Source organism: Pollicipes pollicipes, unplaced genomic scaffold (assembly GCF_011947565.3).
Source record: "Pollicipes pollicipes isolate AB1234 unplaced genomic scaffold, Ppol_2.1 Scaffold_7231;HRSCAF=8579_pilon_pilon_pilon, whole genome shotgun sequence".
NCBI classification, from domain to species: domain Eukaryota; kingdom Metazoa; phylum Arthropoda; class Thecostraca; order Pollicipedomorpha; family Pollicipedidae; genus Pollicipes; species Pollicipes pollicipes.
The window spans coordinates 8,951,054-8,975,284 of record NW_023597034.1 but is presented as its reverse complement, the minus strand read 5'-3'; the positions used below and the strand labels follow the sequence as shown (position 1 = coordinate 8,975,284).

General features: G+C 58.8%; 1 protein-coding gene across 1 annotated transcript; it reads left to right on the top strand.

Moving 5' to 3' along the window:
* Window positions 1-34: 34 nt before the first annotated feature.
* On the top strand, window positions 35-20,157 carry LOC119110268 (sarcoplasmic calcium-binding protein-like). Its single transcript, XM_037234028.1, has 5 exons — window positions 35-319; window positions 8,246-8,413; window positions 9,226-9,377; window positions 19,313-19,402; window positions 19,913-20,157. Exons 3-5 carry the CDS (start codon window positions 9,351-9,353, stop codon window positions 20,096-20,098), a joined length of 303 nt encoding a protein of 100 aa, XP_037089923.1. The 5' UTR covers window positions 35-319; window positions 8,246-8,413; window positions 9,226-9,350; the 3' UTR covers window positions 20,099-20,157.
* Window positions 20,158-24,231: the final 4,074 nt, after the last annotated feature.

Here is a 24,231-nt window from a genome sequence, read left to right as displayed (position 1 = left end):
CCTTGGTAACTGTTGGGACGCCAGCTATCGTACCTAAACAGAGCGGTGGGGTGGGTACCGGTGGGGCCGCGCGTGCGTTGTCTGGCGGCGGCATTATATAGCAAGGGTTAGTGCGGGAGGGTTGTGCATCTGGCGTTAGCTTTGTGAAGCTTGTGTGTGAAACGCGAAGTGTTTGAGGGCTTACATGATGACCAGCTTTGGCCGTCTGCTGGGAGTGACGCTGAGGGCGGCCGCGTCCAGACCTCACCTCACGTGTCGAGGTGCTGGACACCTGCAGAGGACGCTGTGCTACCAGCACTATTGCACCGTTCAGAGAGCGGTAAGTGCTGACATCCTGAATCCGTAGTCGATCCTCGCCAGCGTAGGGGGGCTGCCGGGCAGCCGTGCGAGGAATCGAAGTGCATTTGGCCGAATGTCAGTTTCCAGTAAGCAGCTAGCCGATTGTTTCCAGAATGGTCGAGCTGAATGCTGTTTCCCGGCATAAAACATGTATGCATATATTTTGTATATCATGCACAGCTCCGTACCCTCAGCTTGTTTGTGCGAATATGCTCGAAGTCGCGCAGCGCATCGGTCCAGCTGTGTTCAAATGCCACTGTGCCGGACACGCTGGATCTTTACCTTTGGTTCCTTGGTTAAAAAACAGACTTCCTGGGCCCAGGGTCCCACAGGTCTTTTTAAAATCACATATTGCGTTCTGCGTAACGTCCCAAGCGTGGAGGAAAGCTTCACAAGATGGAATCTCGCTTCCCGCAAGACTCCATCTGCGCCGCTGCGGGCTTCGTCGGTGATGCGAATGCGGTAGGAAGGGCTTTCTGCACAACTCCGACCAAATCAACACGGTGTTAGGCGAATGGCATGGTGTGGGTAGACAATAAACTGATAGTGTACATTTATTAGTCCTCGCAACGGCATGAGTGTAATACTGTGGCGTCTATGTTCAAGGTTTTGGGTGGGAAATGACACCTTTTAGTGTGATATCAATAACGGAGTAGTCTCCATGGCCGTTTTTTTTTTGCCACGGACGCTGCACTTGCTCGCTGGCTGAGGCACGGCAGCTCCGTTTTGGGACCCTCGTGAAGGCCCCCGCCTGCTGCGGTGGAAGGTAATGGGGTGCAGTCTTCTGCAGGCTTCGGCTTGCAAATAATTATTTGTCCCGCGTCGCTGCAGTCTGGATGCACAGCTGCATCTGCTTCCAGTCCCAGGGCTCAGCTTGAGACTGAGAAAACTTGAAGCTACCGACAACATAGACCACATACAGTCTGCACCCAAGCATACAACGTGGACCCAATCTGTCTGTTAAGGCGGTGCTGAGAACACAACACGACTGAGATCGCACGGTTGCATGCGCTCTCGTCTGGGGTATAACGTCTCCCTCAGCGTGATCGTATTACGGGTGCTGATTAGTATACTCCGCACGACAGGCTATTGCGACTCTCCAGTTGCAAAGCCCGGCCGCAAGTCTTAGCTGTCTGACGGCCGGCCGGCAACACGATACCGTTTGTCAGCTTCTGACTGGTGTACCACTGGGCGTTTGGTGATTAGATTTTAAGCAGATGAGCAAAACATCTCTCTATATATTTTTACAATTTCAAGATCCTTTCCGTGAATCTCCAGTTCTTTATGGAGATTTCGGCTGCATTATGTATGAAGGAGTCCGATCTGGTACGTTACAGAATAGGTGTCCGCAATCGACTTGTGGCATCTGATTATTTACCGCACAGAGTGGTGTCGACTGTGTCAAATGCAATGGGCTCAGGTTCAGTTTGCCAGTTGCCAAGCTAGTACAATTACGCTGAGTAAATATCGCAATGATGCTCAACTTTTCATGACCCGTCGTTACAACATAAATACGCTTGCTGTCCATACCGCTCCTCCATGTCTCGTCATGATTCGTTGTCATGATTTATTTGGTAAAGTCTATTCGTGGCGAAGTATTCTCGGTATTTTTCCTATTTTTCTGCGTCGTCACTTTAATACACGACCATGAAAGTGGATGATTTAAATGCAAAGAAATGACCGTCATTGAGGGCTTTTCGTGTTATGATGGCGATCTGTGGTTTCATGCATCTTTGGCCGCCTCAACCGATGTTTGATGCGGCTTGCAATCGCTTCCCAGCGGCGTTTGTCGCGGCATTTTCGCTATGTTAGGTTTTGGAAATAATGGGCGGGGCGGAAGCGCATAACGTTTGACCTGTATGACCTGATGTGACCTGTAACGCGTCACATGCACCGATGAGTTGGTAGCTACCTGATTCACTGTACAGCACCGTCTTCCCCTCCGTTGTTACACACGCAGATATGAAAAAAGAGTGAAGGCCAATTTCACTCAGTTTGCCCCAGTGACCTGTTTTCACCCGTCATAGGTCATTTATGTCGACGCTTAAGAATCGCGATCGGCTGTAACTATACACGAGCCATCCCAGGCCACCCTCTACTTTGTCGCAGCAAGTTTGGTTTTGAAAATAGACAAGGGGCTTTGGGGTCACTTCCGGTGGCACGCCAGTGGGAAAAACGGCTGCCCCCCCCCCCCCCCTCCCCCGCCTCTTCCAGCATGGGTTGAGGCGATTCTGTAACTGATTCTGCGCGTCAGGCGTCGATAGCTGGCATCTCGAGCCAACCAGCCGTTTAGCGGATCTGTGCTGGAGCAAGTGAACTGGCTCCGCGCGGCGCAGCACGGCCAGCCGTGTTGCATCAGAAACGGCGCCGCGAAAGTGACGGCGGGCGACAAATTCAAGGCTCGCGCACCGTGTCGCGGCGTCGAGCAGGCTGCTGGAGCGGCCGTTTGCGTCAGGCGGGCACGGGTGCTCCGGGGCCGGGTCGGAGCAGCTGTGCTGCCCCGCCAGGCGGCTGTGGCGGCCAGAGGGGATCCGAACCGGGCGGCCTCTCCGGCATCGGCCGGTCATCGCTCCGTCGAACTGCCGGCCGACGGCCGACGGAAAAACACGGCATCGAGTCCGACGGTTCCGCGGACGAGGCGTTCAAAGGGATCCGCGTATTGCCGACTGGCTTGTTCCTGCTTGGCGTTGGGTGTTGGTGGCTTCCACGGAATCCGGTCGAATGTTTCACGCGAACTGTGTGAGTGTTGGTACAGGTTGCGGGAAGGTGGGCTGCCCTTGTAGCCAGCACGAGGACACTCAGGGAACTGTGAATAACCGGAGGCCGGTATGCAAGATAAGAGAACCGCGGCTGAGAGAACCGAACCACCGCTAAAACAGGATTATTCGTTTTGTGCAATCGTAAAACATTCGTAAAACACTGTGATGGGCAGCGCTTCTGCAAGGTGTCGTGTAAAGTAAATTTGATTCACTGGTCGTTTACCGTTGCAAGTGATCTTAGCTCTCAGGAAAAGCTGCTCTTATAGAGGGCCTTTTGCCCCATAATAATGGCCTCTAGATGTGACTGTGGACGTCAGCCGCCTGTGCTCCGAGACTCTCTTCTCTTCTCTAGACTCTCTTCTCTTCTCTCATGGTGGAAGAGATTCTCTTCGAGAATCTCTTCCACCATGGCCGTGTTGCGTGGTGGGAGGTGGTTGATGTGCTCCTTCCGAGATGTGCCCTTGCTAGTGGCATCAGACGGTCAGCTGGGGATTCACGGCGGGCACGATGTCCTCTGGGGCGCCGAGAAAAGCCCTGGCGGGATGGTTGGGACTGAATATGGTGCGTCGGGCACCGTTCTGATCGGCAGGAGGTATCCTACTGGGGGTTGGGGACGGGGCGCATCGGTGGTGGGGCGAGTGCTGCTGAGGGATTTAGACGGGTTACGTGACATTGTTTGGGTTCTGGCTATCCGTTACTTTGCGTCAGCGTTGGCAGTCAGGCGTCGCAACGGCGCCGAACCAACACCGTTTGAAAGAAAAGAATGTGGACGACAATATTGATGGAGGAAGTCAGGCTCTGTGTGTGCAGCCGGCCACGTGCTCTCGAGCATGAACTCGATCGACCCGTTTGGGAGCGTTCTGAGGACTTATGTCCGATCTCAGTAGATGCGGCAGTTGATGGTCTGACACGAACTGGATGATTTGGAGGTGAATGTGCCGTCTACAAGTGACTAAGCAGTCCAACGCTGTTCTGCAATGAATGACACCAGTAGAAGTTATCGGACAATGAAACCTCTTCTAATCCGATCATGAACGTCATTTGCCGTGACATGGACTGAGGGATTTGACCGTTAAAGACACTCAGGCGTGCAGCCTACTTCGGTGCGAAAAATTTCCGCCGAGAAGATAAACCACCCAGAAGATATGCGTTTTCGCAATACCTAATCTTAGTCATAGATGACGTAAGCCATTAAAAATTCGTCAGTTTGAAAGGCTACAACAGCCACGACTTGCCGGGTCCGTACCCATCCAATTTCCAGCCGTGCGATTGGCGAATCGCGAGTTAAGGCGGTGGTGAACGGCTATGGAGCTCTCAGGGAATGTTGCTAGGAGCTCTCACGAAAGACGGATATTTTAGTGACTGTTGACCCACTTGTTTGGATTCCGAGGGTGTCTGGCTCCTCTCAGCGAGGTTTTAGCACCGTCACACGATGATACATTATTTTTATGACCGCCCGCTGCGTACCGAATAGGCGGCTTACGGGTGTGTGATGTGCTGTGATAATGCCGCTGTGATACCTGTCATTATTGACAATGTATATGGGCATATGGAGTGTCTCTTGTTGTCATGCTCTCACTGCGGTTGGTGGCCAGCGCGGCTTGCCGTGTGGTTCGTGAGCACAAAGCGTGCTGGCCCGCTCGCCGTGCGGTTCGTGAGCACAAAGCGGGCTGTCCCGTTCGCCGTGCGGTTCGTGAGCACAAAGCGGGCTGCCCCGTTCGCCGTGCGGTTCGTGAGCACGAGGCGGGCTGTCCCGCTCGCCGCGCGGTTCGTGAGCACAAAGCGGGCTGTCCCGCTCGCCGTGCGGTTCGTGAGCACGAAGCGGGCTGTCCCGCTCGCCGTGCGGTTCGTGAGCACAAAGCGGGCAGGCAAGCATGTTTCGTCATCCGCCGTGTCCAGCTGTACCCCGCTCTCCGAAGTCCGGACTGAGTCGGCCGTTTTCCCGCCCCGTTTCCCCAAACCAGGCGCGACCTCATCAGCTGCGCTCCGTTATGAAAGCCCGCTGCGGCTGCCCATCCCATGACGCAAGAGCTGGCGTCAGAGCACGGATTTCCGCTGCGGTAAGCCGCCAGCTAACGCACAGAAGGGCCCACACGAGGCAGGTGGAGGGGATGTACGCGCCACTCCGGATGTATTCAACTAGGAGTTCAACGGTGGGATGTAGGACAGGGACGGGCATAGATACACAGTTCTGCGAGGCAATGTTCGTCTATCACGTTACGAATACCGCTGTCTCGGTAAAGGAACAGGCCGAGACGACACTGAGCGATTTTTCAAAGGCCCACACCCGACTTGATTTGGTCTAACAATCATATTATCAACGTTTTAAATGGGTGTCTGAATGGGGATCAGGTGTCCCGTTTCGTCTCAGTTCCAGTGGCTTCCAACGCAGCTTAACAAGTATATCTGCACACCACTATACCTTTCGTGTTGACCCAAAAGACATCGGTCACCCTTCACTTATATATGTTCTTTCCTCTGCCGTCACTGTTTCGTGTACTAAGTACACAACATTATGGTCCTATACACAACATGCATATTCCAACAGCGGCCTGGCTAACAAATTAGAGGCAGTTTATTTCGCATTGCTGAGACCTCTTCTAGACATTGAGATGGCAAACCTGAAAATCTGAACGCCGTTCCTAACTTTTTTGACTTTGTTGATGCCAGTTAAACCTGTGATATTTGCACTGCAAGTTACTTGTATTTGTTTACCACTTGTTAGCACGCTGTTGTTCAAAACTTAGCGTGGTGTTTCTGCAAACCTGTTCCTTACTATTCATATGCACTTGCACATTTGTAGATTTGCCACACTAGCCTGCTGTTGAGCATATTTCCTGCAGTGTTGTACTCATTTGGGTAGTTTATTTGGTTAGCACATGATTGTGTATTGCTAGTTTATCCTTCGACTATGTTATGTATCACAAAACATGACAAGGCTCCTAAAACACTGCGTTGAGGCTCCCCAAAACACCGTCCGAATGGACGCTGTAAACACTGTATATTAAATAAAACTTCGGACGCTGTAAACACCGTCCGAATGGACGCTGTAAACGCTGTGTATTAAATTAAAAATTCGGACGCTGTAAACACCGTTCGAATGGACGCTGTAAACGCTGTATATTAAATTAAAAATTCGGACGCTGTAAACACCGTCCGAATGGACGCTGTTCAAACCTACTCCCCGAGTGGAAGCTGCTCAAGACCGCTTCCGAATGGATGCTATTCACGACCACTTTCTGAATGGATGGTGTTCAAGACCACTTCCCGAATGGACGCTCTCCACGACCACTCTCCAATGGGATGCTGTTCAAGACCACTCTGTTCTCGCTTTGAAATGAACGATTCTGTCCGTGCAGCCAACCTTCTGCTTATCCCACTATATTTTAACTTCTAAATGGGACGTTTGGGAAGCATTTTCTTTTTTTCTTTTTTTTCTTTTTTTACTTTTCCTGAAATTATTTAGCGTCGGATCAGCGTTTTCTCACACCCGACGCCGATCTTGTATCTTTTACCAACGTCAGCAACTATGTTTTAACGCCATAAATTCGTCTAAAACCGTGCTGTTGATCAACTATTATTTACTCCTCCTTCAAATACAAAACCATCGAGGAAGTCAGACTTTTCCACCAGCTTACAGCAGATGGATGTGGGATCGATCTGTAGTCACAGGACTTCCTGGCGTGTCCTCCTTCATGATACGGGTAGGTTAATGCTCAGTTCGATTTCGTACTTTTTGCCGTTTGCTCTTAGCATATGTCCGACATAATATGTTGTGTCCTTTAATGGGATCATTGAGCCTATTTTCATATTCCTGTTCTGCCCGCCCACAGGCCCGCTTCACATTTAGACGGGACTTCACTACATGCCGATGGCAATGTCCCGAGAGTTTCTGCCTCTCAGTCTTCTTGTGCACCGTTCATTGCTCTTTTCTAGTCTTCTCTTAGTCATGCTGGCAACGTTAACAGTCAAAACACCCATCTTCAGTTGGGTTTGTGTGAATGACTCAATACACATTAGGAAAGCTCCAACAAATGATGAGCTGCGTGTTGGGTCGTGTTCAGACGCATGTTCAACTTCAGGGGACCCTGCTTCTCTTCGGTGGTCAGGAGTCCCACCACCTTCACTGTATTTCGTCTTTGTGAAGAGGCTTTCGTACATATGCTGTGACGGCTTTGTTTGAATTGCCGTGGTACCAGAAAATAGCGGTGGGGGGGGGGGGGGGACAGGACTTTGTTCAATACCACTCGCTACGAGTAGCATGGATATACAAACAGCTGCATTTTCAATTGTCAGCAGTAATGTCATCCGGTAGGAGGCTGGCTGATGTGTGCTGTGGAGGGGCCTGGGCCACGGGTCGCGCGAGCCAGCTGGCCAGGAGCAATGCATGCCAGACGCTGGTCTCGGAGGCGCCAGTTGGACGGCCGCACGTTCGCCGGCGGCCGGGGCGTGTCCCGACATCAGTGTGAGCCGACTCGTGCGCCGTCGACTGGACGGCGTGATAGCAGCAGGACTCGGCAGACCCCGCCGACTCAGACCGGCGGTCCGCGCAGGCCGCCGCCGCCCGCCCGCCCGCCCGCCCGCTCGGCCGGCCAATCCGCCCGCTCCCCGTCCGCCGACGACTCAGACCGGCGGGCCGCCCCCTCCAGGCCGCCGCCGCCGCCCGCCCGCCCGCCCGCCCGCCGGGCCATCGCCACCCGCTCCCCGTCCGCCGACGACTCAGACCGGCGGGCCGCGCCCCCCAGGCCGCCGCCGCCGCCGCCCGCCCGCCAGGCCACCGCCACCCGCTCCCCGTCCGCCGACAACTCAGACCGGCGGGCCGCGCCCTCCAGGCCGCCGCCTCCCGCCCTCCGAGCCGCCGCCATGAGTGCATCCTCGTCTAGCCAAATACACGTGATGGTTGCGAAAGTTGATGAATCACGTGACGCCCTGTGCTGTTTGAACATGTGGGCAATTGAACGCCGATATGGCATAAACTTCCACACCCATCGACCTCGGGCCTTCCGCTGCGAAGCGCTGCCTCCAGCCCTGTACAACACCCGAAGATGAACGCTACGCGAAGGAAATACGGCTAGACCATTGGGTGTGGACGTGACGCGTGGCAGACCCCTCTATCGCGCTCATGCACCGTCCGCCTTACGTTGCAGGGCTCGAGCGAGTTCTGGAAGCGGAAGATGGTGACGCTGTTCGAGCTGCACGACACGGACGGCGACGGCCGGATCGACTGGACCGACTATGTGCGAGTGCAGACCCGGCTGTGCCAGACCACCGGCGTCGGCATGAAGGAGGAGGTGGACGCCATGCTCAACTTCCGGGTACGGCGCCGACATGACGGCGCGGCGGGGCCGAGAAGGCTTACCGATTGGCCCAACCGGGTTTCCTAGTTGTCAGGGACGTGAACATACGATTGCAACTGAGGAAATGACATGTGTTTTCTTTGTCCGAGTTGTGTCGATTTTGAAAGCACCAGGGTCGAGTGCCCTGTTAACTGTACCAAATGACTTGCGTTTAGAAGGATCGAGGTTCGCTTCAACCGACGGTGGCCTTGGGGCGGCTATTTCTTGCACGGTAGCTTCAGATGGGACTCCGATATATCCACGATAATATTTGCCATGGCTCGAGTCTGGCCGGGAAGCCCTCCATATGCCCCGACTGGGTGCGGAGGGCCGGCTCGCCTCGCTGGCCGAGGTGTAGGAAGGCAGGCGCAGTCCATTGGGGCCCGCTTGGCCAGGGCTGCCGCAGAGCCAAGTACGGCCCGCCTTGCGTTGAGCATCCGAATGTGCATCGGTCTAGTGCGGGAAAGGGTCTCGCCTTGACGTCAGAGCAGTCTGATGCGGACATGGTGCAGCCGCTTGGTATTCATGAGCACCACGTCGTGCCGTGTTTATTTGCATAGCATGCGACGGTCTGATGATCGGCGGCGCGGTCGGCTCAGCTGTGGCTCACGCCTGATGCAGGCCCGACAGCCATCCACAGATGGCTGTATTCACCGGCGTCTGTGCGTGTCCGTGTGCTGTGCCGTTGGTCGTGCGCACCGGTCTCCGTGTGGCATATCCTGTACCGCGTGCGGCGGCGCCCCCGTGCGGCGAGCGCTGGAACCACCGCTGATGCGCCCTCTTCGTTATAGCGCCTCTGGGAGTACTGGCTGGGGTCGGTGGAGGACCCGCACACGGCCATCACACGCGAGGAGTTCGTCAGGTCGCTTCAGCACGCCATCAACCAGCCGGCCTACAAACCACCGAGAAGAAGCAGATGCCGGTGTGGGCCTTCTTCTATAAGGTGGGCAGCCGTCGCGGTGGGCGCCAGTACCGAACCGCCCGCTGGGCCAGCGTGGCACCGACGAGCCATTGACATGCCGAGCGCTCGTGGCAACCGGCTTGGGTTCGCACCCGGCACGTGGAATACATGCATGGTTCGCTGGCGAAATGGGGTCAGCCGCTGGTCAGCGGCAGGCGGCCGGCGCGTGGCGACGCTGCATGCCGGCCGTTGGTCAGCGCGCCCACGCCAAGCCGCCCGCGCCCGGCCACCGTGTTTGGCCTCGGCTGATTACCGGCGCGCCGGCCGACCGGTTTTACGGGGTCTGCGGCGACAGTGGCGGTGTGGCGTGCGCGCGGTACCGGCCGCCGCCGCCGCGTGACGCCGACCCGACCGCGCCGCCGGGGCTCCCTCGACGGTCGCCGGGTAGGGCGGGTCACAGTGTGGGGAGGGGGGGGGGGGGCTGCGCCGGCCGGGGCGCGCGCGCTGGCGCTGGCGTCGGGCCGAACCCGGGTGGGCTCCGTTCCCGGCTCCGCCCAGGCGGTGTGCGGAACGCTGACGGTATCGACAGATCGCCGTTGGCTACGCTGGCTGCTTGAGGGTAATTTGTGTGACACGCATCTGTCATTGTCACACCTGCTTACTCGCAAACGTGCCCGAGTCGACGGCTACGATAGCAGTTGTCTCACGCAGGCAGTCACTCACCCATCAATCAGCGTTAAATCATTGCGAAAGCCGCTGCAGTGTGGTGATAACGTGCATTGCGCTTAGCACCAGCCACCGAGCGGTCATAGGCGGGCAGGGCTGTGGCCGGCTGCTCCTGAATCCGTACAGTGTTCGATGATCACCGACTGTCGGTGTTTAGCACTCCAAAGTGGCCTATAATCACGGTTTAGCAGCCATCAGCGTTGCGTCTGCCGGGGCTGATCAACACATTGCCGCGGCCAGGCAGGCAAATGGACGACGCGTGCAAGCAAGTGTGCACAGACCCGGCCAATATTGTAACCCTTTGCACCACGCTGGTAGCGCCTTCGCCCGTTTCCACACGCCATGTTTTGTAACACCCCGCCGCCTTCCCCACTGCCATGACGCTACGCGAAACCGGTAGCGGCTTGGGCCGTATGCGCCGCATCACCGCTCAGTGCGGAACCATCCAGCGGTGCGGCGCCATACCCGTGCACGGCGTGTACCGCGGCTGCTGTCCGCCATCGTTCGGACGCGCCCCTGACAGCGTCGATGAAGGAGATCCAGCGGGTGAGCCGGGTGAGCGGCGGTCCACGCCGACAGTGCCCGCTCCGGTAGAGGCCGGTCCGCCCTCGCCGTCCGTTTTTGTGCCACTCGGGCTGGGACGTGACGCGGCAGTGCTCGCCGGCGCCGTCGGCTGTCGCCGCGAGCCGCCGTCTGCCCGTTCCGGCCGAGCTGTCACGGGATGGGCCTACGGACATGCGCGCTGTCTCACTGGCGGTCGGTGGGGGCTGAGCGCGGTCGGTGCGCGTGCACGGGTCGGACGGGGGGTGTCGCCCGGCGGGCGGCGGAGGCCGAGGCGGCAGCTGGAGCGGCCGTCTGCTCTCCCGCCGGCCCGGCCTGGCCCTGGTTTTCAGCCGTTGACGTCAATGGCCGGGCTGCGCGCTGATAGCCGGGCCCGAGCGGCGTCAGAGGCGTACCCAGAAGGCCGGGCCACGGGCTGGTGCAGTCCGGGGCGAAATAAATAGTCGATACAAGCTGTGTTGACAGACCACCGTCTGAAGGACACACGCCGTGGGCTCCCTGGGCGGGAGCCGGCGCTGCATGCGGCGCCTGTGTCCGCCGCTGTGCGGGAACCGGCTGGCTATGCGGCCATGGCGGTGTCCCACGAGCGCGCGCAAGGCGCCGCCCGCCGCCCGCCGCCTGCCGCCTGCCGCCTGCCGCTGGCCGCGCCGGCCGGCTGGATAACATCGCACTGCGCCCGCTCCCTGCCGTCCCATCTGTGTCCTCTGCGTGCCCGGTCTGACCTGTGGGTGCTTCAGGCCCGGCCGCCGGGGCGTCTGCGCAGGTGGCCGGGCGGCGGGACCGGCGGCGATGACCGGTGGCATCGCGGATGCTGGGTGCGGCTCGCGCGTCCCCACAGCCGGCGCCGCCGCCGCACGGCCGGCCGGCCGGCCGGCCTCCACGCCCGTTCAGTGCGCAGTTGGTGCACACTGCACGGTGTCACTGGCCGAGGCGGGCCCGGCATGACAGACGGCCGGCACGGATAGGCGGCGTACACGAGGAGCGGACGAATGGAGCACCGCCCGGGCCACAGCGGCGCGAGAAGGGCCGCGTGGGGTCCCGCCGGCCCGGAAATTGCCAGCTCGGTGCTGGCCAAGCCTGAGCGTCAGTATATCAAGGACATTTGACAGACGGGTTTCAGTTTTCTAAACATATGGTGTCGTGTTCGCATGTTTGGCTCGGAGGCTGACGCTGTTCCGGTATTGATTTGCAGATTTGCGCCTGTGACGTTTATAGCATTGCCAGTACCATTTTCATTAGCTAGCGCTCAATGTAGCCTTGGCAATATAATTGGTGAACACAAGGAGCACTAGGAGAGTGAGGTCAGGATCTGAGGACACGCCCTCAACATTGGATATGCTTATGGTGCTGATTTGCTCCGTCCGATAGCCATGGTTTTATTATCTTGCGAAGCATGATTCGTATGAGCGAGCGATGAATACGATTCGTACAGCGAGAATCCGCCTTGGCCACGGTGGCAGCGGACCAGAGGCCCCTGAGCGTCGCAGCGAGATGTATGCTGGGCGGCGTCGTGTGGCACCCGGACCTGCCTTTGTCCAGGCTGCACGGCCGACGGCCCTGGCAGCCAGCGCGTGCCCTGCCACCCGGCCGTAACGGCGGGGCGCGCCGTGCGCCGCCGGTCCATTAATGCCGCTCGGGCTCTGAGCGGAGGCCAGCGCGCCATGATCCGGCGGCCAGCCTACCCGGCCGCCAGCTGGCCGCTGCCCAGACTGGACCGGCGGCGCTGGTCGCAGAGGGGTGGGGCCCGCGTCTGCCGGCCGCCGGCCGCGCCGGACAACGGCCGCCGGCGGGCCGCTCTTGGCCGGCCGGGACCGGTCCGGACGACCGCGTGGTATCGCCTCGTTGGCGGCGGTCCAGCGGTGGTCGCCCGAACGGGCGGCGCGTCGCGTCCAGCCGCCATGTTTATTGGATCGTCGAGTTTGTCGCTGCATAAACAACCGGCAATCAACAGATTGGTATGAGTTCACGCGTCCATGTGTAATGGTCGTAATTTGTAAACATCAGGCTGAGTGTATCATATTCGCGTGGGCGGCCGCTGATCTGCGACAAGGCGGCCGCAATGCCGTAGACAGGTGCCGTGCGCGGCGCGCCGCGTTGAGCATCGGGCCACTATCTGGGAATGCGCTGCGCGGTGAGGCAGTGGCGGTGAGCTACGGTGAGCAGCGGTGAGCGCAGCCGGCCTCACAGATTCGCCTGGTCGGCCAGGAACGCCTTGATCCTCTGCAGGAGCTCCTTCTTGACATCGTCGGGCACGAGCGCGCGGCCGCGTGGTGTGATGTCGGTGACCAGGTCGTCGACGGTGATGTTCTCGGCGCCCTTTTCCTTGATCACCTGGCGGCACTGATCCTTCATCTGGTCCTGCCAGCCGCACTCGGCCAGGCGCTCCTTGAGCAGCGTCTTGAGTCGCTCTTTCTCGCCCATCTCGATCAGCTTCTGGTTGATGGAGCTCTTCATCTGCGCCTCGGTCTCTTCCGTCGCCATCTTGACTCGGCCTGCTCAGGGAGGAGACCGCACCCGGCGGATGCGTCCGTCCTTCGATGAGTACCGGGCAGCGAACAGTGTTACGGCGTACGGTGAACGGCGAACGGTGAACGGCGTTAGGAATGAGACGCGATGGGATGCCAGGCTGAATCGCGACGACCTTTCTTCTTGAGGTGTCCGGGTTTGTGGGCTAGCCGGCTGATGGTCTTGGCACGTCACTTCTCACAGTCCGCTATTCGCTCGGCCGGCTCGCAGGTCACGCTCGCTGCGCGGCCTGCGCCCACAGACAGCCAGCGGTCGTGGTGACGCACCATGGCGCGGTGCAGTGCGGCCGCCGCCCGGGTCTCCATGGCGAGTCGGCCAACACAGGCCGTAGCTGGGGGCAGCGGCGGCCGCCGGCGTCGGCCGTCGGCCTCGCGCGTGTGAAGGCCGGCGACCCGGCCCCATGTAGCCGACGCGGTGGGGGACGGGGAGGGGACGGGGTGTCGCCTCACTGTGGGTGTGTGCAAATGTGTGAGTTTGGATTCGCTCGAACGGTATCGGCCGTTCAGCGCCGCCCGTTGCGGCTGATCGGAGGACTTCCTCGCTGGCTTCTTCTCTGGGGGCGGCCGTCCCCGTTCTGTGGGACCGGCCCACTCCCCGCCAGGACGCCCGTGGCCGGCGCCGACCGGCTGCCGCGCCGCCACGACGGTCGGCGGAGCCTCGCTCTGTCGGGCTCCGCGTGGAGCGAGCGCTGAGCTCGCTGGTCAGGTGCCCGCATGCTATTGACGCCGTGGCATCCGATGGTGACCCCGGGGGCGCGGCGAGGTCGGCGGGGCGTCACGGGACGCGGGCCCACCTTCGCCGCGCACCGGACGCGCGGCGTCCCGCCGGGGCGGCGCCCGGCCCGGCCCGGCCCGGTCCGGCTTGTCTGGCCGGACCAGGGGTGGCGGCAGGCGAGCGGCCCGGCCCGGCCCGGCCCGGCCCGGCTTGTCTGGCCTGACCAGGGGCGGCGGCAGGCGAGCGGCCCGGTCGGGCGCATCTGAACGCTGCACCGACGGATGGCCAATGACGGACTAGCGTTCGCCTTGCGAGATGAGGCGGATACGGCTGTCATTCGGATCGACACACTGCGTCGCGACTTGTTGATGTCTTGGTGACCTTTTTCAATCATGTGCGACTGGATCGTGTGACGGGATGTATGGCGGCGTAGTCTACGGGCGTCGGCATGCCAGCAGCTACTGCGTTGCCACGCTACGCTGGGTGCTGCGCGACGGCCGCACCGCGAAGAACCAGTTCGGGATCGCTCGGTTCCCGGCACTGCGTGTCCATCGCCGCGCACAGCTCCACGCCCGCTGTGTTCGCCTGACTGTGCCATCTGGCAGCTGGGGCGAGCTCTGTTTTCATTGCGCGGCGGGCGAAAGGGCAGGCGTTACGTCGCTGTGTGGTCCCTAGCTGGATTAAAGCCACCACTCACCGGGACTAGCAGGTAGGTGGACTGCTACCGAAGTGATCAGAATATGTCCATCTGGCTACCAGGTCAATCTGTCAGTGCGATCGTGCGGGCCAGATCAACCTTGATATTTGGGAGAAAAAATTCCCGAGACCAAAGGCCATTTGAAACAAGTGGGCACCTGCACTAGTACTTGATTCAGTACGCATCAAATCGCACGATGATTCAGACCAAGAAGGAAAACTTCAAGGATTAACCTTTAATCTAACAACGTCGTCTTGCGCCATTGACCTTGTTTGTCTTGTGCAAGTTTGTTAGAATATCCGTAACAACCTGTGTGACAGAGTTTTTTAAATGTACTTCTTTTGGCGCTCAAAATCATGATATTTTGTCACTGAACACAAGCCAGTTTTTCTTTCAAATGAGCTTGCAAGGTGGCTCACAGGTGGCTCAGGGTGCACAGGTGCACAGGCCATCGAAGGTGGCTCACAGGTGGCTCAGGGTGCACAGGTGCACAGGCCATCGAAGGTGGCGCACAGCGGCTCAGGGTGCACAGTGTGGCACAGGCCATCGAAGGTGGCTCACAGGCGGCCTCAGGGTGCACAGGCCATCGAAGGTGGCCTCACAGGTGGCTCAGGGTGCACAGGTGCTCAGGCCATCGAAGGTGGCTCACAGGTGGCCTCAGGGTGCACAGGTGCTCAGGCCATCGAAGGTGGCTCACAGGCGGCTCAGGGTGCACAGGTGCTCAGGCCATCGAAGGTGGCTCACAGGTGGCTCAGGGTGCACAGGTGCTCAGGCCATCGAAGGTGGCTCCACAGGCGGCTCAGGGTGCACAGGTGCTCAGGCCATCGAAGGTGGCTCACAGGTGGCTCAGGTGCACAGGTGCTCAGGCCATCGAAGGTGGCTCACAGGCGCCTCAGGGTGCACAGGCCATCGAAGGTGGCTCACAGGTGGCTCAGGGTGCACAGGTGCTCAGGCCATCGAGGTGGCTCACAGGCGGCTCACAGGCGGCTCAGGGGCACTGGTGCACAGGCCATCGAAGGTGCTCACAGGTGGCTCAGGGTGCACAGGTGCACAGGCCATCGAAGGTGGCTCACAGGTGGCTCAGGGTGCACAGGTGCACAGGCCATCGAAGGTGGCGCACAGGTCGCTCAGGGTGCACTGGTGCTCAGGCCATCGAAGGTGGCTCACAGCACAGTGAATGATTTAACCAGGGACCTTTCTTATAAAACATCGTTAATGAATGCATCAGTACCACACTAATGTGTTGCGTTGCTCCCCTTCACCGTTTTGCCGCGATCTCACAGTGGCCACAGGGTGGTGGTCCGTCTCGCCCAGCGGCCAAAACACGCCGGGTCGCGCCCCCGTGTCCTGTCACAGGTGAGGGCCGCTGGCGCGCGACTTACGACCCCGGTCGGCCGGCCGGCCACGGCAGGCGGCGGCGGCCAGAACGTTGTGTTTGGCTGGCTCGGCGTGTCGGCCGGGCCGTGCCGACCTGGTAGTGTCGTGGGTCATGTCGCTGGCGGCCGGGGGCGGATTGGGGGAGGGGGGGGGGAGGTCGTCTCCGACGCGGCGCCGCCGACGCCGTCGGCGTGCGGGGGGGTCGGCGGGCTGAATCGGTGCTAGTTACCCAAACACGTGGTTGGGAGCGGCAGCCGGTGTCCGGTCTCGGTGGCGTGGCGGGACAGGCGGCGTCGCTTCAGCAGCGGCGTCTGTCAGCGGGAGTCAGCGCGCTATGTTTACGCTCCTCGCGGTGGGGTGCTGAGCGCAGTCACCAGTCAGACGCGGCAGCGCTGGTTGTTTTTCCCATCACGCGGGAGAAATGTTGTGATCGTCTCCCGAACGCCGATAGATGCTGGCGTTCTGTGATCACTGCGCTAACTGCGCAGCGCGGCGGTGTAGCATATGCTGATGACGCCCCCGTCTTGGCAGGGAGTTGTATTGGCCACACAAACGGTGGATGAGTTGTCGTTGGTGCAGCCGTGGGTGCTGAGGACACACACGTCTTGGGAGAGAGTTGTATTGGTCCCACAAACGATGACTGAGCCGTTGAGTGTGACGCTGGTCCCCCGGACGACCGCCCCAGCCAGGACAGGCCAGTGTCTCGTCGCTCAGCAGCAGATCGCGGGCACTGTCGGCTCGGCGGCGCAGAAGTGCGCGGCCCGAACCGCAATACGAAGGTCATTGTTGCTGGTAGTGATGTTCCTGAGGCGGCCGTTCGTCGCGCCCCCTTCGTCCCATGAAAACGTTGATGGCATTTGCTGCTGTGATGCCGGCCTGCTGCTTAGGATGGACTCGTTTAGCCGGGAGCCTTGGGACTGGACCAAGGGCCTGCAGAGCCGACGCCGTGAGGTGTAATCTATTTGTGTAGCCCGGCCCAGCCCGGCTGGTGTGCTGGAAAAGTGATTCGGCCAAGTTCAGCTTACTGATGGACTGGCGGCCTGCAGTGCCAAATCGCAGAGAGTTTGGATAGCGATGTACAGACATAACTGATGAGATCTGCAGTTCGGACCCGACGTCCTAATCACCTCGCTGCAACCTCGGCACTTCGCAGCGTGCTCGTATTTCGCCCAGGTGCTTCCACATATTTCGCCATGTTACTGCTCAAGTTCACAGCGCGTTGCCTGGCTCAAGCCGGCCTGTCAGCTGTTTAGGAGTGTCAGCCGTTCGGCGCGCTGTGCAGCAGGCGCGTGTCCTGAGCTGTGCGGCGTTCGGCGGCAGCCTTGGGCCGGAGTGTTGCAGGGCGCCCGGTCGAAGCTGGGACGGTCTCGGCGTGCCCGTCGGTGACGGGCTCGTGACGGACGTCAGGGTCGGCCGGAACCGTATGGCGGGCGCCGCGGCCGCCCGGCCGTTTCCTCGTCTGCGGACGCCCCGGCGGCGCCCGCTGGCTGGGGTCAGCCGGGGCCGGGGCCAGTAACTGACGGAGCCCCGAGCCTCAGCGGTGGAGGACCGAGGCCGGTAGCTGACAGAGCCCGGAGTCTCAGCGGCGGAGGACTGTGGCCGGTAGCCTCAGCGGCGGAGGACCGAGGCCGGTAGCTGACAGAGCCCCGAGCCTCAGCGGCGGACCGTGGCCGGTAGCTGACGGGGCCTCGACAGACTCGGCCGAGCCTCAGTGGCGGAGGACTGTGGCGGGCCCGCTTTGCACGTCTGTTTGCTGTCTCGGGTCGTAGCGGACAGTTTTTGCGACCGTGTGATCCTGTGGCCGTTGGCTGTTTGTTTGGCTGGCAGGGGGACGTGATGCTCTCTGCCCCGTACGCGGACGGCGGAGTCGCCGCGTCCGCGCTCGTGTACTGGGGCCTGGGAATAGCCGCTGCTGCTTTCCGCATGCGACGCGTGTTGCCGCGCCCGAGGAAGCTGTCTGCCGGGGCAGATATGGATACAGTTCCCTGTTCCGCCCTCGTCTGCGCTGCAAATGGGGCCAAGGGTTGGCGCGATAACGTTGCGACCGGCGGGCGATGTCGCCGGCGGGCAGCGCCATAAACAGTGTGATTTATTACGGGAAGTCCACAGGCGCCGGTTGCGTCATGCTGTCGCACCTCACGCGGGTGCGCTCCCTACGCCAGCGAGGACCTGGAAGGCCGGCGTGCCGGTGCAGCCCGCAGGCCGTGTCATCAGCAGGCAGCTGACGCATCGGCCCTGTTTGCGGCGTAGTTGCCCAGATAAGCTGTCCAGTTCCAGCGTTGTTGTCGTTTTTCCTGTGGTTGAGTCACTGCGACAGCGCCAGGTGTTTAGGCCAGCGGGTAGTTGGCTTGTAGCCTGCTGGTCCCGGGAACACCGTGCCTGCTGTGGCCGGTTATCGCCGGCTTGCCCTTGTGAAGGGGCTTAACAAGCTGGTGGAAAGTTTGCGTTGGTGGAATTGACTGAGCAAGGCTGGGAATTGCAGTCAGATGAACCAAAATATTCATTTTTACCTAAAGTGACCTCGAGTGCAATTCCAATGCCAACAAGTGGGGCGGAAACGCTACGTGACCTGCTTCCGTTTCTCTGTGGCTGGTATCGCTTGGTGGTCGTTTAGGGTGGGCCATTCGAGGTCTGCCACTGTGCTTTTTGCACAGTCTAGCTGAGCGGTCGTGGCCCGGCAGGCGGCGGATCATCGCAGGATGGCTCCAGCCGCGAGGGCAGCTTACTCGGACTGGTTCAGCCGGCGGGAGAATCCTGCGGAGGCGGCTTGGCGGGGGCTCTGAATGCCGACGTCGCCGGCATCTTCGCAGACGACTGTTGACACTAGTGCTCGAACAGAACATGTGGCATTGATGCTGCTGTCTTTCGCTGCCCGGATGTCAGAGGTGTCATTTTTGCCAGCGCTGTGACGCGCAACATTGGGGACGTGCGCTCGTGTCGCAGCCGCTGCGAGTTTTGCCTTGGTGCCACCTTGTGCATTCGTGTGACGCAGACTTCCATCAGCGGTGGGGGTGCTCAGAGTGGGAACTGTGCACGGAAAGCTCATGGCCGTCGGCTTATCACGGCACGGAGTTGTGTTTGTTTATCAATGAATCGCTCACCGCTTACGATGGGATGACTGTCGGGGTCGATGCCTATGTTTGTGCTTGGTGAGCAGTCTGAAGTATGGCCGGGAATGCTGTAGCTACGCTGGACCCGCGTCTTGCTGGCATTAGCTTTTTCAATGCAATCCTGTGAAGTATGTCTAAGGGACTCAAAAACACTCGTGCTCTGCTTCGGACTTGAGGCCATGTTTCTCGCTATGCGAGACATGGCATTTGGGCGTCAAGAAGAAACCCACATCGTGCATGTTCCTCACGCTTTTGTTGGATTTCAGATTTTTGAAATGATTGACGCGAATGGCAACCGGATCATCTCACCCAAAGAGTACAAAATCTTCTTCAAGGCCTACGGTCTCTCTGATGAGGTGAGTATGTGAGAAATATTGCCAAGTGATGTGGAAGTCTTGGATCTGTGTATTTAGCCACAGCGGCGTGGAGGGATGCCAGTCTTTTCCCCTTTTTCAGCCTCGTGTTGGTTGTCAGTATGCCTACGGAGTACTGACATGTTCTTCGTCGCGACCTATGTGAAGGATCTTCTTTGCCCTGAAAACAAAGGTGGTCAAAAAGTCTCGGCGAGCTCTGCCTTTCAAAAATTCCACTGACACCCGGTTTGCCCCACAGCGTGTGCCACGACTGCTTCCTCTCGATTTGTTCGAGTTCTGGAGAGGTGACCTCTGGTGAGCTGCCGGCTTATATGAATCGGCTTTGGTCCGGCAGCATCACGCGATCAGGTGTCATTGTCTTGTAGACAACTCTGCCGCCATGGTCTTGCAGACGGTATCTGTATGGCGGTGAGTACCTTTGCTGCCTACATTTGTTGGCTGTTTCGTTATCGCTGTTTGTGCGCAAACTCACGTTCGTGTGCGACGTTTCAGATGGCCGAGAAATCGTTCAAGGCGATCGACCGCAATGCCGACGGCTTCCTGAGCATCGATGAGTTCGTGAACGTGGCCATCGACTTCCTGTACTCGGAGGACGAGACGACGATCGGCAAGGAGTTCTTCGGCACGCTGGTGGAGGAGCTGCCCGAGTCGATAAAGGAGCTCTCGTCCGAGGCGTAGGCGCCGCCCCGGCTCAGACAGCCGCGGGGCTCGAGCCGACCGCGCCATGACCCGCGGTGACCGGCGACTGGGACCAGCTGACGCGCGTCGGCGCGCCCCGCGCACCGGCGGGGTCGGGGGCGGGGCGGGCGCTCTCGTCGCTCTGTGAGCGGCGGGCGACACGGACGGGCGCGTCCGACTTCCATTCGTGCAGGCGTGAGGACCTGCGTGTCGCGCCGCGACAAGCCGCGCATATGGTGGCCAGGCGCGGTGTTTGTTTAAGGTGTTGGGCGGTACCGGACTGATATTGTGGCCATGTAGCGTCGGGGGTGTGGTTTTGTATTGGCTTGGCGTATGACGTCGTTTTTCTACTGAGTTTCTTTACTGGTCGGGACTAGCCATACGCCCAGGAGATAGTGATGTAGCACAAAAAGCGTTCGGAGACTTTTGCTGCAGCATGGCGATTGTGGCTGGTCACTCTTTGTTTAAGTAATTACTGGCGTTAAGTTAACTGAGATTGGTTATCCAAGACACGTTCGCTCTGTTCTTCGACGCCACTGTCATAGTTCAATCGTTCGTATATTATTGCATGGTCGCTCCGGGCTAGAAGGCAAGGTTTTCAGTACTCCAGAAATTCTTTTTTATGTGGATGGCACTGCGTTGTGTTTGACCGACGTGCTCAGCTATCGCCATTTGAATTGTTTTACTGTCTTTAGAATATATTTTGTGAGGCTCGACGATGTGCTGGCGTATGACGTAATGTGGTGAAATATAACAATAAATTTGTGATAATGAGACTGCAGAAAATGTTTCGTCGAGCACACCAACAACATCGCATGCAGACAACTGCCAAACCCCTTTCGTTCGATCGATGTCAACGTGAGTCGAAACGAATAACTGGCATAACTGCGGGGTTCTCTTGCCGAAGCACAATAATTCACAGCGTGTAAAAAGAAAACACGAACGTACGTCGACCTGTGGCGTGTCGTACATACACAGGTTGAGCCATGATCTATTGAGCACAACGGTCAGATCAATTGGCTGTCAGTAAGCACGTGACCACCGCCGGGGTCGATGGATGCCGGGGCTCAAAGCCCGTCTCAGAAGACTGGGTCATTACTGTGTTTGACCGAGCAAAACAGCATCAGAGCAAGCTATGTGCGGTAGCCGTTGGTAGCGGTAGCCGTGCAGCCACGCTCGCGGCCAAGTCTCGCTCACTGAGGTTACTGAAGCCCACTGAAGCTCGCGGTTCGCAACCCGGCCGGACACTGGAAATGTCACGTGATGAAACACGCCAGTGTAATACATCGACGGGTTTCACTCTGCCAATCAACCAGAGGGCACACTATTTCAGGTCACGCCGGTAACATCATCGTAGGTGACGTGGGACATAAGTCGGTTTAAAAGTGAAGAACCACAAGCATGTTGCCCCCTTGTTATCAAAATTTTCCGCAACTCAGCCCAAGGGGTAGCCAGGGGGGGGGACATGGAACGCTTACGCTCTCCAAGAAAAATACTGACTGTGCATGAAGACGTGGACAAGTGCACAACACCTTACAAGGGATAGGCTAGAAAGGGTACTAGAAAGGGTACTTTAACGCATGGTTTTGCTTTTCATTTATAGGATTAAATGGGGAAAAGCAACAAAGCGCTGTTTAGCGTCTGTCAAAGTCGGGTTCCCGATCAAGAACTTTAGACACAGCTGGCTGGGATGGGGGACGAAGAAGCACTCATTAGTGAATCGGCGTGCATCATGACAGCTGCGCGTTCGCTCATCATGACAGCTGATGTATTCGTTCATCATGACAGGTGATGTGTTCGCTCATCATGACGGTTGATGTGGTCGCTTATCATGACAGCTGTGCGTTCGCTTAGCATGACAGCTGGTGTATTCGCTCATCATGACAGGTGATGTGTTCGCTCAGTGATCGATCGGCTGACGGGATGTTACGGCCTGCTTCGTAGGTGAAGTGCGAAAAACGCAACAGATCGCGGCTTGGGCCTGAAGCAACCATGAGCGAAGTGGTTTGTACGACAGTGAGAGAAGTGGTCTACTGACAAGGACTATACTCTAGTGTCATGGCAAGATCAGGAAGGAGCCGCTTTTGAAGAGGGTCAAGGCCTGACCAGTAACCGGAGGCGAATCATGAGGAGCGTGGATTTGTTGACAAGATCACTGACAGGAGCCCCCGCCTGAGCACGAGGAACCATTACCGAAGTGGCTTGCATAACGACATGGCACAGAACTCAGCCCATTAGGAAGAGGTCTGTTGACAGGAACATGCAGCCGTTAGCGAAGTAGCCTGTATCCTGTTCACTAATGAGACATAACGACGTTGTGGCACATTCTGAAGGAAGGACTGTACTCTGGCTCTACCACTGGGCCTGCGGTAGTCAATGGCAAAGCAGCATAGGACATTGGGTGTCCAGAAGCCAACAGCATATAGCGGTGGGATGGAAGGGGGGGGGGGGGATGGAACCCTTGCCGAGAGACAAACCTGGACCCCTCCCCACCCTTCCCCGGCTACGAGGCGAACGTTCCGCCAGATGAGTCCCACCGTTCCAGACCAGAATTACCTGTACCCGGGGAACGTGGCGGTACCGGAAACCCGGTACCGCCATGAGCCAACCGGCGGGTGTTCACTCGAGCTCAGACCACAAAGATTAGGACGGGCCCAAGCACAGAATGTGACGACGTAACGACGCAGTGCAATAGGGCCGGTGTTATACATGCACATCAAGCGGTAGGCTGTTTGTTTACGAACCAAGCAGTGTCCGTCAGGAACGACGATGCGAACGAGTGCACGAGCGAACCTGCGACGTGCAGCCCGTCAACAGAGCGAGAATGGCCCGCATCAGGGAACGTATTTGTATCAGTTTTCTGGCTGGAGCCTCTGGTTTTCTGGCACGTCCTATGCCGTTGTCATGCTTCGCCTTTCACAGGCAACAATCCAGCCGGGTGAGAAGCCCGCGTAGGACCCCTTCTCCGCAGGGCGTTCGCCGGAAAGAGGGCGACTACAGCACCGTCGCCCTCGAAACACCATTTCCTCTCTGATGGGAATGGGTGGGGATGGGTGGGAAAGCGACGCCGATTGAACTCCTCGACGGGCGGTGTCGTCTGGTGCGATTGCTGCAGCGTCGTCTCACGCTAGGTGGGCAACCGTCCCCGATGGTGCTGGCTCAACGGCGTCCTCTATATTCGACAGGTGGCGCCCGCGTCGCGCTCGCGTCCAGACTTCCGTTGGCCGGCGAGGAGCCTCAGGAGACTGGGCGGGATCGAAGGGAACCGGGCGGGACAAGACGGGATTGGTCGGATCGGGACTGAGCGGTGCCGGGTGCCGACGCTGGGCGGGATCGAAGGGAACCGGGTGGGACAAGTCGGGATTGGTCGGATCGGGACTGAGCGGTGCCGGGTGCCGACACTGGGCGGGATCGAAGGGAACCGGGTGGGACAAGACGGGATTGGTCGGATCGGGACTGAGCGGTGCCGGTTGCCGACGCTGGGCGGGATCGAAGGGAGCCGGGCGGGACAAGACGGGATTGGTCGGGTCGGGACTGAGCGGTGCCGGGTGCCGACACTAGGCGACACTGGACGGAATCGGACGAGACCGGGCGGGCTGGACGGGATCAGGCGGGACTGGACAGCACAGTTCTGAAATGTATAGGACCTGGGGAAATCTAGAGCTCCGATCAGACGGCGATGGGCCGTGCCGAGTCGGACTGTGTCGAGTCCCGTCCACCTGCGTACGTTTCTGTGCGGTGTTGTCCAACCGTGCCCGGATCTGTCCCGTCCCATCTTGTTCCGTCCTGTTCCGTCCCATGGCCTCCAGGTAGTGCAGTCCCGTCCTGTCCTGCCTGCGGAAGGTTGGAGATATACTCCCGGAACGGAAGTTGTACTTGGCATTAAGTCTTCGCGTTGAGTGCACACGCATGAAAAACAGGCTGCCGGAATGTCCCGGAACACCTATATTAGGAAGAGATGCGCTGACAATACCTACGCTCATTAGAGCTCTGGCCGAAATACCTCCGTCCAGGATACCTCCTCTCTTAAGACCTACGTTCGCGCCGCCGCAAGAGGACCCTCGCTCGGAAGACCAACGCCCGGAAGGCCTACTGCTGTGATTTGAAAACTGCAAGAATCAAAGTATTTACAA

What these genes read in the sequence shown, in the direction of transcription:
- LOC119110268 (XM_037234028.1), top strand. Translation starts at nt 9,351, where the DNA reads ATGCCGGTGTGGGCCTTCTTCTATAAG. An exon ending in TGTGGGCCTTCTTCTATAAG is followed by an intron (nt 9,378 to 19,312) that starts GTGGGCAGCCGT and finishes GTTGGATTTCAG; the next exon opens with ATTTTTGAAATGATTGACGC. An exon ending in CCTACGGTCTCTCTGATGAG is followed by an intron (nt 19,403 to 19,912) that starts GTGAGTATGTGA and finishes GCGACGTTTCAG; the next exon opens with ATGGCCGAGAAATCGTTCAA.